Source organism: Cetorhinus maximus, chromosome 9 (assembly GCF_964194155.1).
Source record: "Cetorhinus maximus chromosome 9, sCetMax3.hap1.1, whole genome shotgun sequence".
In the NCBI taxonomy this organism is placed as follows: domain Eukaryota; kingdom Metazoa; phylum Chordata; class Chondrichthyes; order Lamniformes; family Cetorhinidae; genus Cetorhinus; species Cetorhinus maximus.
The window spans coordinates 12,982,833-12,997,183 of NC_135887.1; the positions used below are offsets into that span (position 1 = coordinate 12,982,833).

General features: G+C 44.1%; 1 protein-coding gene across 5 annotated transcripts in view; it reads right to left on the reverse strand.

The window, feature by feature from the left end:
* The window catches only part of LOC144684375 (rap1 GTPase-activating protein 2-like), a 321,257-nt gene that overhangs the window by 284,035 nt on the left and 22,871 nt on the right, over positions 1-14,351 (reverse strand). For all 5 annotated transcript variants that reach the window (XM_078548076.1, XM_078548078.1, XM_078548077.1 and 2 more), the window contains exon 2: positions 4,976-5,011. In XM_078548076.1, coding sequence (XP_078404202.1) covers positions 4,976-5,011 — 36 coding nt within the window. The remainder of the gene's footprint in view (positions 1-4,975; positions 5,012-14,351) is intronic.

The following is a 14,351-nucleotide window of genomic DNA, read 5'->3' on the forward strand; positions in this document are numbered from 1 at the left end:
ATAGATGGCTTTCAGGGAGAGTTAGGTAAGTATGTGAGAGAGAGAGGGATAGAAGATTATACAGATGAAGGTTACACGAAGTTGGGTAGGAGGAGGCTTGTGTGGAGCATAAACACCAGCATAGACCAGTTGGGCTGAATGGCCTGATTCTGCACTGTATATTCTATGTGATGATCCCACCTCCTACTCATTGGTTGACACAATGGTGTCAGTACTCACTTTGTTAAATTAGTGGCAATTTGCATTTAGACATGGGGAGAGATTTGCTACAAGAACATGCTTGCAACATTCCAACTTATAGTGACCAAAGTGAGTCATCCCCTTGGCGACTACAGGTAATCAGGATAGAGGCAAGCAAACCTACAAAGACTGGTGGCTGCAATATGATTAAATATAAATTATCTGTCAAACAACACCAGTAAGAACCAGAAGGAATATTATCCATATTTCTACATAGATAATATACCCAGGACTTATGCCCAGAACATTTTGGGTGCCCAGTTGCACCTTTCCTTGGATGGTCAAGGAGGCTCAAGAGGAGGTATGTGGTGGGCGCTGCATGACTTCAGGAAGTGATCGCAACATACTGGGAAGGTTCAATAGGACTAGAACTTAAAAAGAATGACAAATCCAACCAAGGCAACTACTAACCCCCTAGCCTAACATCCGTAACAGGTAAAATAATGGGATCTATTCCAAGGTGTGGTTTGTAGTAGTAAAAGCTGAAAAAGAATCGGTCAGCATGGACTGATGAGTAGAACAGCAAATTGGGGTCTTTGAGGATCTTCAGACTCCCAGGGCTTATTAATATTTTCAAAAAGATTTTTAACAAGGCATTTAGTAAAGGATAAACTGTTCATTAAAATTCCAGGTGCTCAAAGGTACACGTTGGAATTACAGTTTTTTTTTAAAGATTTCATTATTTCTAAAATTTTTATACAGTTAACAATGAGGACTATTGGTGTTTTGGCATTAAGTCCTCCCAGGTTAAGTAGATACAGAGTCAAGCTCCATCTACTCTGCAACAAAAATGTGCTCTTAATCTCGTGTGTGCCTGCTCCACATCACCCCTTAACCATCATTATGGCCTTTCTAAGTGAGGTCATCCATTTGTGCTGATGGCTGCAACGCTGTCCCAGGTTGAAAATGGCTTGAGAGCACCAACATCTAACTTGGGATCTGTGGGCAGAGAGTTTAATCCATACAGCATAGGCCGGATTCAAACTCAAATCACGGAAGTGAAAGGACAGTGTGTTCTCTCACTGCACCACCCTGTCCCCTAAATAGGATTTTTACTTCCACAGATGTTTTGACATGCGTGCAATTGGTTAAGAATAGCTCTTCGTTTTTTGGACTGTCTAATCCTTAACGTTTGTACTTTGACTCCACATTTAAAGCAACTTTCAGGAAATGAAAAGCTTTAACACTGTGTGAAGATTACAAACCAGATGGAATCATACAATCCCACAACGGAGGCCATTTGGCCCACCATGCCTGTACTAGCTCTCTGACAGAGCTATCCGATTAGGCCTACCCTGCTGCACCTTTCCCAGATCCCTGCAAATATTTCTTTTTTTTTTACATAGAGATCAAGTTCCCTTTTGGAAGTTGCTATTGAATCTGCTTCCACTACTGATTCTGGGAAGGCATCGCAGGTCACATCATATACCCAGAGACATCTATTAATTGTTCGGAATCATTGAAGGAGACTGTTGGCATGCTGGTGCAGTGTGTTAGTGGACTGGTGTGTGGAATACCTCCCACAGCTTTTGCCAATCCTCAGCTGTCAGAGGCACATGGACTGTGGAGATCGGAATGCCAAATTATTTATTTATTTTTCTTTATTTGCTAACAAGATGTGGGCTTCGCTGGCTAGGCCAGCATTAATTGCCCATTTCTAATTGCCCTTGAGGAGGTGGTGGTGAGACACCTTTTTGAGCCGCTGCAGTCCATGTGGTGTAGGTACACAGTGCTGTTAGGGAGGGAGTTCCAGGATGTTGAAGAGGCTGTGAAGGAAACAGATATACAGTTCCAAGTCAGGATGGTGTGTGGCTTGGAGGAGAACGTGCAGGTGGTGGTGTTCCCATGTGTCTGCTGCCCTTGTCTTTCAAGGTGGTAGAGGTCACGGACTTGGAACTGCTGTCGAAGGAGCCTTGGTGAGTTGCTGCAATGCATCTTGTATATCGTATACACTGCTGCCACTGTGTTTCAGGGTGGAGGGACTAAATGTTTAATGTGATTGATAGGCTGCCAACCAAGCAGGGTGCTTTGTCCTGGATGGTGTCAAGCTTCTTGTGTGCTGTTGGAGTCACACTCATCCAGGCAAATAGGGAGTAGTCCATCTCACTAGTGACTTATGCCTTTGGGGACAAGCTTTGGGGAGTCAGGAGGTGTTACTCTCCATAGAATTCCCAGCTTCTGATTTGCTGTTGTAGCCACAGCATTTATATGGCTGGTCCAGTTCAGTTTCTGGTCAATGGTAACCCCCAGGATGTTGATAGTGGGGCATTCAGTGATGGTACTGCCATTGAGTGTCAAGGGGAGATGGTTAGATTCTCTCTTGTTGGAGATAGTCAATGCCTAGCATTTGTATGGCATGAATGTCACTTACCACCTATCAGCCCAAGTCTGAATGTTATCCAGGTCTTGCTGCAAATGGACATGGGCTATTTTAGTATCTGAGGAGTCGTGAATGTTGCTGAACATTGTGCAATCAAAGGAAGGTCATTGATGAAGCAACTGAAGATGGTTGGGCTGTTAGTTGACTCCTTCTATGCATTATTTTTAAAAAAGTACTGACGTGAGATATGTGGGGTGATTTATTAAATTTCAGATGTTAATGTTAGTATGTTATTTTGTTACCAACAAGATTTCGCTCCAGTCTCTTAATACTGCACATATTTTCATGATGAAAAGCCAGGGCTGATTTTCTGATTGAAAGGGATATGGCTGCACTGCCTTTGCAGACAAGCTTAAAACAATCTGCTCCAAAAGATCATATTCAGAACCACCAGCCTGGCCAGCTGGATGATGCTGTGTTGTGGCTATTAAGTCTGCCTCAGCACAGATCACAATGGGACAGCTCTTGGCATTCTGCTGTTCCACTGCAAACACACCAGCAAAAAATATTCTGTTGTGGGTGCAACTGTTGATCAGTAACAATTCTTTTATTAATTCGTGGGATGTGGGCATCGCTGGCTAGGCCAGCATTTATTGCCCATCCCTAATTGCCATTGTCCTTGTTCAGAGGGCATTTAAGAGTGAACCACATTGCTGTGGGTCTGGAGTCACATGTAGGCCAGATCAGGTAAAGACAACAGATTTCAACAAAGAACAAAGAACAAAGAAAAGTACAGCACAGGAACAGGCCCTTCGGCCCTCCAAGCCTGCGCTGATCATATTGCCCGTCAACTAAAACATTTTGCACTTCCGGGGTCCATATCCCTCTATTCCCATCCTATTCATGTATTTCCTTCCCTAAAGGACATTAGTGAATCAAATGGGTTTTTACAACAATCGGCAATGGTTTCATGGCCATCATCAGACTTTTAGTTCCAGATTTTTGATGAATTCAAATTTCACCATCTGCCCCAAAGCATTACCCTGGGTCTCTGGAACACTAGTCAGCGACAATACCACTACACAGCCGCCTCCCCCAAAGCACAACCTAATTTCCACCAGTGAGGACTTCGCAAGCAAGACGTGACACACAGGTCACTTTACCAGCACAGCAATGTTCCTCAAAGGGCAAGCCAGGTAGATTAAAAAATCTGGCACTGCAGCTCATTAAAGAGACTTTCGATTCCTTTCAATGACTTGAGCCTCCACATTGAGTACAGAAGTTGCTCTCCAGTTATCACTGCCTCACCCTTGCTCATTATGGCTTCTTAAGCTGTGTCATTTTCATGGTTCCACATTGAACCTATTTATAGGTATATTTACAGAACTGGATGGTTGCTAAATTAATGCTTAATGTGCTCTTGCAAGATCCCGGACTAACATAGACACTAACCTGCTTATACCTTGGGCAAATTGACATTTAAACCAGTAAATAAAATCTCAAAAACTCTAGTGTAAAGTTGAGTCATGGGTGTAACCCAAAAACACTTTGTATGCTCCCTTAGACTTAAAATTCCATGATCTTTTGCACTATTTCATTTCATTCCACACGGATTCCACTGTTACCCAGGCAGGAATCATGCAGAAATCCTGGGCCATTATCCAGTTTATTTTCAACAGGTTCAACTGGGTTAATCCCCGTCATAAAAAATATGCACTTATAAAAAAGACTTATAAGTCAGTTTGAGGATTCACCGAGGAATAGATCCAGGCAGAAAATACAATTCCAAGCAACAGGTTAGAATTCCTTGAAGGTTCTCCCGACCTTTCACCATAACTTTGGCAGGAGACCACTGGAAATCAAGGAGAAAGGGCGCAAATGCAGTTTGCACTCAATTTTTCTGGGTGGGGGAGGCAGGGGAAGGGGAGATGGGTTCTGCTGATCTTCCGTCAAAGCTGAGGGAAAACCCACGCGGTAATTCCAGACAAACACGTCAACTCAAAAGCATGGTTTTAATATGACATTAGCTAAACGGTAAACTCTGTGAAACATCAGACAATTATATCAGGTAGCAAAGAATGGCTGCAGCCTCCTGGGGATGGTTGTCAAGGCATCAGCGGGATGCATCAAACTATTTTATAGAAAACAACACATGACCCCACCCCCCCGCCCCCCAAACCCCTTGCAGATCCCAGCATTGCAAACTGTAAAAAACAAACAGACTTCAAGATCATGTGAGAAAGCCAACTTGCAAGAGGCATGAGATTGCAGAACGTTCTTTCAAACTCAACAGCAGCAGCACGGAGCACCGTTACATAACATTCTGACCAAAACAACGGAACATGTTTACAGCAACAGACTGTCTTGCCCAGTGTCGAACTCCAAAGAGGCCAATATACACACGCAAGTACTAACCTCTGTCTCAAGGCAGCCACAGTAGACTTGTCAATCCTGAAAAACAAAAAAAAAATGATGAAACATAAATCGCCTGCACATACCGGATAAAAATTAATATGCCTAATAACATAGACTTTCATTTGACATGACATAGCCCTCCGACAGAACGCACGCACAAGGGTTAGATTTTAAACCTGTCCACTTCACCGGAACCAGGTGGGTAAGCGGTTAAAATCCCAAGGATTTGCACACCAATGTTCTACCTAGGACCCACCTTCTTAGATTTTAACCTCCAATTCCAAATAGGGAACGAAAGTAGCCACCTAAAGCCGGCCGGGGTCCTTCCTTAAAACATGCAATATGGCGGCAAATGACATTATCCGATGACGTCATCAGACTCCTGCCACCATCTTAACTGTGACCTGAGCAGGGAAGCCATCAGGTAAAATTGTTGGAAGAAGATCGGAAGTAGGAGAGACCATCCCAGGTAAGTTACCTTTTAGTTTGGAGAGGGGAACAGAGTTAATGTTTCGAGTCCAATGTGACTCTTCTTTGGAACTCACTTGTGTTCCGAAGAAGGGTCATATTGGACTTGAAACGTTATGAAGGAGGGTCATATTGGACTTGAAATGTTAACTCTGTTTCTCTCTGCATGAATGCTGCCAGACCTGCTAAGATTTTCCAGCACTTTCCGTTTTATTTCTGATTTCCAGCATCCACAACATTTCGCTTTTTTTTAAAAAAAACTTTCCTTTGTAGAGTTAGGAGGAGCGGAGCACTTCTCTGGACCCCTATGAGGAAAGGTTAGGCCTCTCCTAAGCCGGTCTTTGCCCCCTCAACCCACTTCTCTATCATGAGAGCCTCTACCAAACCCTGAAACACACACTTACCTGAGCTCCAGAGGATGGCCAACCCCAGGGTGGTAAGCAAACCACTGTGGAACTGTGATCAATGTAAAACTCCAAGGACCACATGCAGGCCAAACCCCACCCATTGCCAGTCTACCCAGTGAGCCCACCTACATCAACTTGGCACAATCCCAAACATGGAAAATAAAAATCAGAGCGAATCCGAAAAATCTGCTAAACTTGGGACACATTTGGACTGAATTAAACTGACTCCAATCCAATTGATTTGGATCTGGAAATATCAGCTTGGCCTTTCATATGCCTAGAGTCAGAGAGGAGATTTTCCACTTGAGTACTCCTAGCCAAGTGGGAACACAGGCTGGGGAATTGCTCACTCCGGGCCCGGAGATAGTGGTCATAAAATTTCATGGATAGCAAGTCACCAGCTGGGAGTCCGCACTTTCCCACTGTCCACTGCCAGCATGCACCAAGGGCAATGACGTTGAATATTCCCCTTCCAATCTCTCTTCTCTGTGCAGTGATATTTCTCATTTGGCAACTTTTGGAATAATGCACTGCCACACATCACAGTGAACTTCTTCCTCTGCTGGCTGCAATTCCCGTGAAGGAGAAAGTGTTTAAAGACCGTTTTAGTAAAAGAGGGAGAAATCCCATGTGTTGCCATTCAACAGGGAAACAATCCGGGTACTGGGTAAGAGCTACTGCTCTTTCGCCCCCTGGGTTTGCCGTAAATAAGCACGAGGATTAACTTCAAAAAGTTCGGCAAATATTTTCCCTGGGGGACGATGGCACAGAAACTGCAGGGCTACAATTTAATTGTGTAAGCTATATAGAGTTTCAGAGTGGTGTTATTTAAATGGTGTTAGTTAAATGTATTAACAGCAGCATTAAAAATCATGCCGATTGGAAAAACTAGGCCTGATTTAACCCCGAGCAATTGCATTCTGTGCATTATATTTCTCATGATCCTGACAAGGCGATACATTGGCTCTTTAGTGCGTCTATGGTGCCACATTTCCTGACGGTTTGCCAGCCAGTGAAACAGCTCACTTCCAGATGTTGCACTGAAAACCGCTGTACGAGGTGAAGGGTTTAAAAATTGTTTTTAGGAAGGCCTTGGGTACTTATGTGCTATTCCAATTTGAGCTGAATTAGGAAACAAACTTCAAATCATTCAAACCTCTGCGGCCTGCATTCTGTTTCCAATCTAAGTCCCAATCACCCATCACTGTTGTTTGCAACAATTGTTGTGCTCCAGTGCATTGCATTCAAAATCCTCATCCACTCACCCTCATTTTCACTCCACCTTATCCTTGGCAATCTGCTCCAGAGTCCTATGTCTCAGGCTGTGCTCTCCAGTCGTTTGACAGGGGTCTCTCATCCATCTCTACCTCCCTCTGCCCCACCACTGGCTGCAGACCTTCAGTCACCTCAGCCTTACACTCGCCCTACGGCGCTCTGCTGCCTTCCACTTTTACCTCACTTCAAAGTACTCCCCAAAACCTCCTCCTTTGACCACCTTCTCTATTTCAGCCATTACTACTTGGCAGCCACGCTTTCTTCTGCAAAGTGGTCTTGTATGTTAAAGACAAAATGGAGATGAATTTCCTCTTCCTATCTACCACCCTAGCTTTGGTGGTTGTTTGGGCAGAAACACCATTTATACATGTAATCAGGGTGGTGGAGTGGGAGAAGCCCTGAGGAAATTCACCCCTCCACCCTTCCCCACTATATAACTACAAGTTCCTGCTGTCGTTGACAGTTCATTTCTGGTTTTGAGAGTCTCCTCATGCATCTGAATTGAAAGGAATTTGGACAATATCATCTAGTTGGTGGGAAAAAAACAGAAAGGCAGAATATTTCTTAAATGGTGAGAGGTTGGGAAGTGTTTATGTCCAAAGGGACCTGGGTGTCTTTGTCCATGAGTCACTAAAAGCTAGCATGCAGGTGCAGCAAGCAATTAGGAAGGCAAATGGTATGTTGTCCTTCATCACAAGGGGATTTGAGTACAGGAGTAAAGACGTCTTCCTGCTATTGTATAGAGCCTTGGTGAGATCGCATCTGGAGTATTGTGTACAGTTTTAGTCTCCTGATCTAAGGAAGGATATCCTTGCCATAGAAGGAGTGCAACGCAGGTTCACCAGTGCTCTAAAGAAGGGACTTATGGACTCAAAACATTAACTCTGTTTCTCTTTCCACAGATGCTGCCGGACCTGCTGAGTTTTTTCCAGAATTTCCTGTTTTTATTTCACCGGACTAATCCCTGGGATGGCGGGAATGTCTTCAGAGGCGAGATTGAGGAAACTGGGCCTGCGTTCTCTAGAGGTTTGAAGAATGAGGCGTACCCTCATTGAAAATTACAAAATCCTTACGGGGCATGACAGGGTAGATGTGGATGGGATGTTTCCCCTGGCTGGAAAGTCAGGAACCAGGGGACACAGTCTCAGGATAAGGGGCAGGCCATTTAAGACTGAGATGAGGAGGAATTTCTTCACTCAGAGGGTGGTGAATCTTTGGAATTCTCTACCCAGAGAGTAGAGTATGTTCAAGACAGAAATCGGTAGATTTTTGGATAGTAGTGACATCAAGGAATGTCGGAGTAGTGGGGAAAATGGAATCGAGGTAGATGATCAGTCATGATCTGTTTGAATGGTGGAGCAGGCTCGAAGGAGTTGAATGGGCTACACTTGCTCCTATGTTCCTAGGGTGAGTCTCTCACAAGTCTACCGATGTGCAGAGAAGCTGCCTCGCTGCATTTGCAGTTAAGAGTTCCAAGCTAATGTAATCCTGACAATCGTGTAACACTAATAGGACACCAGGAATCACTAACATTCTAAATAATGCAAAACAGCATTCACTGATGCACACAGTAGTAGGACAAACACATTTGATTACATTTAGCTATCTCATCACCCTGCCAAAATACTGTACGCCAGGCTTTGTTCAAGGGGAAGCTGGGCCCAAAGCTTCTTTGAATGTGATGGCAAGGGATGACACCGGGATTGTGCCAATGGCTGTACAGTCAGTGGGAGGGCACCCAATTAGTGTGGGGGTAGACAGGCACAAATACCACTTTTGATGCATGTCCGGAAGCTCCGAACGCCTGCCTGCCCCGGGATTTTGTCAACTCTGGCCATGCTTTCTCAGTAAGGAGGCCAATGTTGATTGTTTTTTTTTTTGTTTTCTTAAACTCACCTTCATGATTCTTCAGACATGTACAGGCTGGACTGCTACCACTGGAATGCCGACATTCTGATCTCTCTGGGTTTGATTTTTGCAGAGTTGTGCAGATTTCAAGGGCCTTAAAAATGGCGGATGGGACCCGGATCCCTAAGTTCCCGCCCCCCATTTTCCACAGATCCCATTTTCAACGGTAGGGGAAAAGGGAGTTGGGCGTGATTCACACATGGACTCATGGATCGAGAACCAGAGGGCACAGTTTTAAAGCGTTTTGCGAGGTGAGAAAATACTTTTTCACACAGCGAGCAGTTAGGGTTTGGAATACACCGCCTGGAAATGTGGTGGGGGCAGGTTCAGTTGAGGCATTCAAGAGGGCATCGGATGATTATTTAAATAAAAACAAGATGCAGAGTTACAGAGAAAAGGCACTAAGTTAAAATTCTCAGAGAGCCGGTGTAGACACGATGGGCCGAATAGCCTCCTCCTACACCAAAACAATTCAGTGATTCTGTGATGAGGGAAATCTGAACTCAGCAGGGCCATTTGAACTCAGTGCTGAGTTCACAAAGACCCCATTTTCACTACAGTGGGGGTCTTATCCTGCACTGTGCGTGTTGTGAATCTTTAGGGAGGTTGTAAGTGCTCTTGATGGGCGAATAAGGTATGTAGAACTATCAAGCTGTCAAATTATTTAAATGGTCAGTCCTTTAAAAATTGAAAAAAGACTACCTTCCTGTGTTTGAGGGTTGTAAAAAAAATCTGTTCTTGAGTTTCAAAAGCTGTTTGTTAACTTGGTGCTATCATTATAGCGGTATTAATGGTTGGCTGCTTTTCGCAACCTATCGTTACCACAGTTTGCTGGAGGGAGGGTTGTAAGTTCACAGTTTGATTGACAGCTCAATGTGGTTATTAAAGGATTAGCTGTCTTTGATGTGAGGTTATTAATACACACGTTTGTTTTTATAAGGAATTAAGTACTTGAAGGGATTTAAATGTATTGCTGAAAAAAAGAGACATGTCAAAGCATTTCGTCTTGCACTCCTCAGGACACTTCACAAGAATACCAATATAAGGGGGAAACAACAGTTTGTACTGTATGTAAAGAGAGTGCTGATTGGTTGGCAAGTGGACACTGATTGTTAGTGGTGTTGCCATGGAGAATGCACCAGTGATGGTGACTGACAGTTAACTGCCAAGAACTTTATTTAATTTCATCTCAGCATGGCCTATGGTGGATAATACTGGGTGAGATGGCATGGAGGATGTAAAGGCAAAGGGTGGTGGGTGGTGGGTGGGGGAATGGGTCGGCATGAGTTGGTACTACATTCGCATAGGAGTTACAAGGGGCCATGAGGATGGGCAGGGGATCTTGAATTGGCATTAAATTGGCATAGGGGCTATAAGAAGCCAATGCAATAGGTGGGGATCATGGGTTAGAATGAGTTGGCACTAAGTTCACATAGGGGCTATAAGAGGCCATGGAGATGGTTGTGGAGGCGGCGGCGGGGGGGAGGTTTCATGGGTTTGCACTTAGTAGGCATAGGGCCTATAATATTCCATAGGGGTTGGTTAGCATGAGTTGGCACTAAGTTAGCATACAGGCTATAAGGGGCTATGGGGATTGGTTGGCATGAGCTGGCACTAAGTTGGCATAGGGGCTATAAGGGATTGTTGGCATGAGTTAGCACTAAGTTGACTTCGGAGTTATAAGGGGCCATGGAGGTGGATTGGGACAGTGTGGGCTGGCATGAGCTGGCAGGTATGGGCCTGGGAGTGGTTGGGGATGTGAAGCGGGTGAGGGATGAGGGCTAGAGGGCCTAATGTAAAAAGGTAACAACTGGATGAAGCCTGCCTCGGCACTCAGCAGCCCTGATGACCGCCTGCGATCTACGGCCTGGTCAACAGGCCCGACTCCATCCTGCAACCGCTCTGCTGGAGTGAAAAGCATGGCATGCAGGGCACTTTTTCCCCCAAGGTGGGTGCACCAAGCCGGGTAAATTTCCGAGTCAAACTACCGGTTGCAGGAGCGAAAATCCAGCCCATTGTGTCCCAGCAGAGCCAAAGGACTGGGAACCACCAGCATATAGAATCCCAATTCTTACCCGGTCTCCTCGCTGGCATTTTACCTTGTACCGGGCAGGTGGAGGTTCCACCGGAGCTACTGCAGAAGATCGGCTGAACTATCGGGGAATTCAGGCCACCTTGTGCTTTTTCTGCCATATTTACATCAAGCCAGCAAATGAAACATCGCAATTATGGAAGCATTGCAATTATGCTGAGCTGCTAATTTAATACTTCAGATGAACTGAATCAAATTCAAATCATATCAACTCAAAGTTAACACAGTGCCATTGTGCGAATGTAGCCAAAACGCTTATTTACATGGATTTGCATCGAAGGAATGAACATCTGTTGTACTTAGAGCCTGCAGTCAATGTACCTGATGTTGTTTGGCAGAAGAGTCACATTATGCAGCTGTTCTCTTTGTTAAACTATTTGCATCTGTACTGAGTCAGACACAAAACTAGCCTGTTTCGTGATGTTTACAAAAACCTGTCATAAATGGGACTGGTGAAAGGCCATCATTGCACAGAAAAAGCTTGTGGTCCTATAAAATGGAACTCCAATTGACATATTTCTTTTATGCTAGGCTTTTAGAACTCAAAGAGCAATAGAACTGATGTTGCCATTTTCAAATATTAGCAGTGACTGTAGGTAAAAGCTGGGCAACCTCTTGTCTCTGATAACTTTGCGAAAATGAAAATGTTAGAACATGGAACTAAATATTAAATGTTAACTGGAGGGACCAGGTGACCATTTTTAGCTGCTTCTCTTACCTGAAAATCTCTCCTTGAATTTCAGCCCACCTGCCCACCATTTTTAAAGGTTCGGACTTACGTTGGGGTACAGTATCGTGGCATTAATCATGCACCAGTGCCTTGCCCAGTAGGTCTCGTTTCACTTGTACAGCCTAGACTGCCAGTGCCACTACGTGACCATTGGGGGGCAGTGGATTAGGGAAGGGTGCCGTCATATCTAAATAAGCCCTATTCTATTCCAGTGTCCACACATGCACATTTTCCATCAAGAGTTAGTGATGCCTCAAGTGTTTCCCTGGCCAAGGTCAGCTAACTGAGGATAGACCAAGCAGGCTGGCCTATAAGTATCAGTTAGGCATTGAGAAATCAGAATTTCACAAGCTCTTTTCTTGCTTTTGTTAAACCACACTTAGTATACTGGCTTTTGCCTGTTTGAACTGAGCTGGAGTAACCTTCTGAGTAGAACACATTTTAAGTTGCAGTCAAAGCTTCCTCTGTTCCTCTGCTAAGATTACAGCATTTCTGGATTCAATTGGTTAAAACAAATCATTCAGCAATGATGTAAATAAAGTAACTTGATGGTTGTGCTGAAATGTTATAATTTTTAAAAAAACAGAATAGAGTTTTAAAAACAAAGCCTCATTTCAGTGACAGATTGCCTGAGCTTCTTACTGTCCTAGTTTAGTCTCTTGTGTCAGTTCTCATTTTCAGTTGGGTTTCTACAAATGATTTCCTGTAGTGACTCATGATTTCCTTTTAGTTTTATAGTCAGTTTGGATTTTTTTTTTTTCTTTCAATGCTCTTCCTCTACTGCGAATCAAATCATCTGTTATTGGTGACGTTGGTTGACCAGGTCAATGGGGAGAACTCACTTATTCTTCTTCGAACAGTGTCATGGGATCTTCTACATCCACCTGTGGGGGCAGGCAAGGCTTTGACCTCACCCTAAAGATGGCACCTCTGACTCTGCAGCACTCCCTCAGTGTTGGATGATTGTGCTCAAGATGGCAGTGGAACATGAGCCTATGACCTTCTGACTCAGAGGTGAGAATGTTATTCTATTAATTTAATCCAGTTTGGAACCACTTTGTGCACAGATACTCTGACTCCAATTTAAAAATAAAACTACTCAAAACAAACAAGGTAATCTTATAATCCCTGGCAAAGAATAGTGGGACCTGAGTTTACGAACATTGTAATTCCAAATTATGTCCTTAGATTCCTCTTAGCTGGAGGCCTGGTCCCTGTCCCTACTGGTATGACCTCTGGCCCCTCCTATCCTACCTGCCAAATGCTGAGGAGGGACCATACATCCCTGGAGGATTTCCCTCCCATCTGCCCCACCTACTCAGGGCCATAATGGAAGATGGTGGTATATCCCAGAAAGTAGTGGTACTGCCTTGGGCTCTCCCAATGGGAAAAGAGGGTCTTCTAACTGTCTCCTCTTCCTCCAATCTAGCCCTTAAAAGACCTACCCATCTACTGAGGACTATAGAGCATCTGTCTTCAGGGTGTTTCTACCTCTTCAACTCCTCTTCAGCGCTGTTAGTATTTTCTTAGCGCTAGCCTGCTGCCTCTTGTCAGTATGAGTCCCACTGTGTATATATACAGATGAGCCCCAACCCAGGGAAATGGGTCAGGGGTTGGGGCTTTTATTAGAGAGGCAGGCAAAATTCATAGTCCATACCAGAACTCCCTCCCAGTAGACGAGGAGGAATTTCTTCCCTCAGAGGTAGTTAATCTATAGAATTCTTTACCGCAGAGGGCTGTAGACGCTGGGTCATTAAGTATATTCAAGGTGGAGATAGACAGATTTTTTAATCAGTAAGGGAATCAAGGGTTATGGGGAAAAGGCAGGAAAGTGGAGCTGAGGATTATCAGACCAGCCATGATCTCACTGAATGGCGGAGCAGACTCGATGGGCCGAATGGCCTACTTCTGCTCCTACGTCTTATGGTCTGGTGTCCTTAGGACAATACCTGTTCTCAATTTTGCCTTTTGCTTTGAAGAGGCAGAAGGATAATGTACAAGCTTCATTGTTTAACATTCCAGTGTCAGCATCAGAAATCTTGCTGCATTTTACCTCATTCTGTCAAAAAGTAAGGAAGGTACATTTGCCAAAGACGTGCCTCTGGAGACAGTGTCCCTTTAATGTCTGGCATAGCTCAGATTGCTGAATTAAGCCAACTGAATGCTAATGTAATTTTTTTCATTAGACAATGTTCCTGTTCAGTTAACTGCTTTGCTTTGTGCATCCTGGACTTCCTGCTCATCCATTCTCACTTGCAGATGCAGAGTTACAGCCCTTGGCTGCCTACCAAATGAGTATTTTTAAAAACACAAAAACAGAGATAGTGTTCTGGATTCTTTGTCTAATTAGAAGTTCCAAAACAGAGCTAATTCCCTCACTCATGTCTTTATTTTCATTTATTATATTAAGGGATTATCAATCACTGAATTATGTATCATTTTTTCACATAACATTTTCACACCAGCTTTATTTCTGCCAAATCTTTCAGCACATTT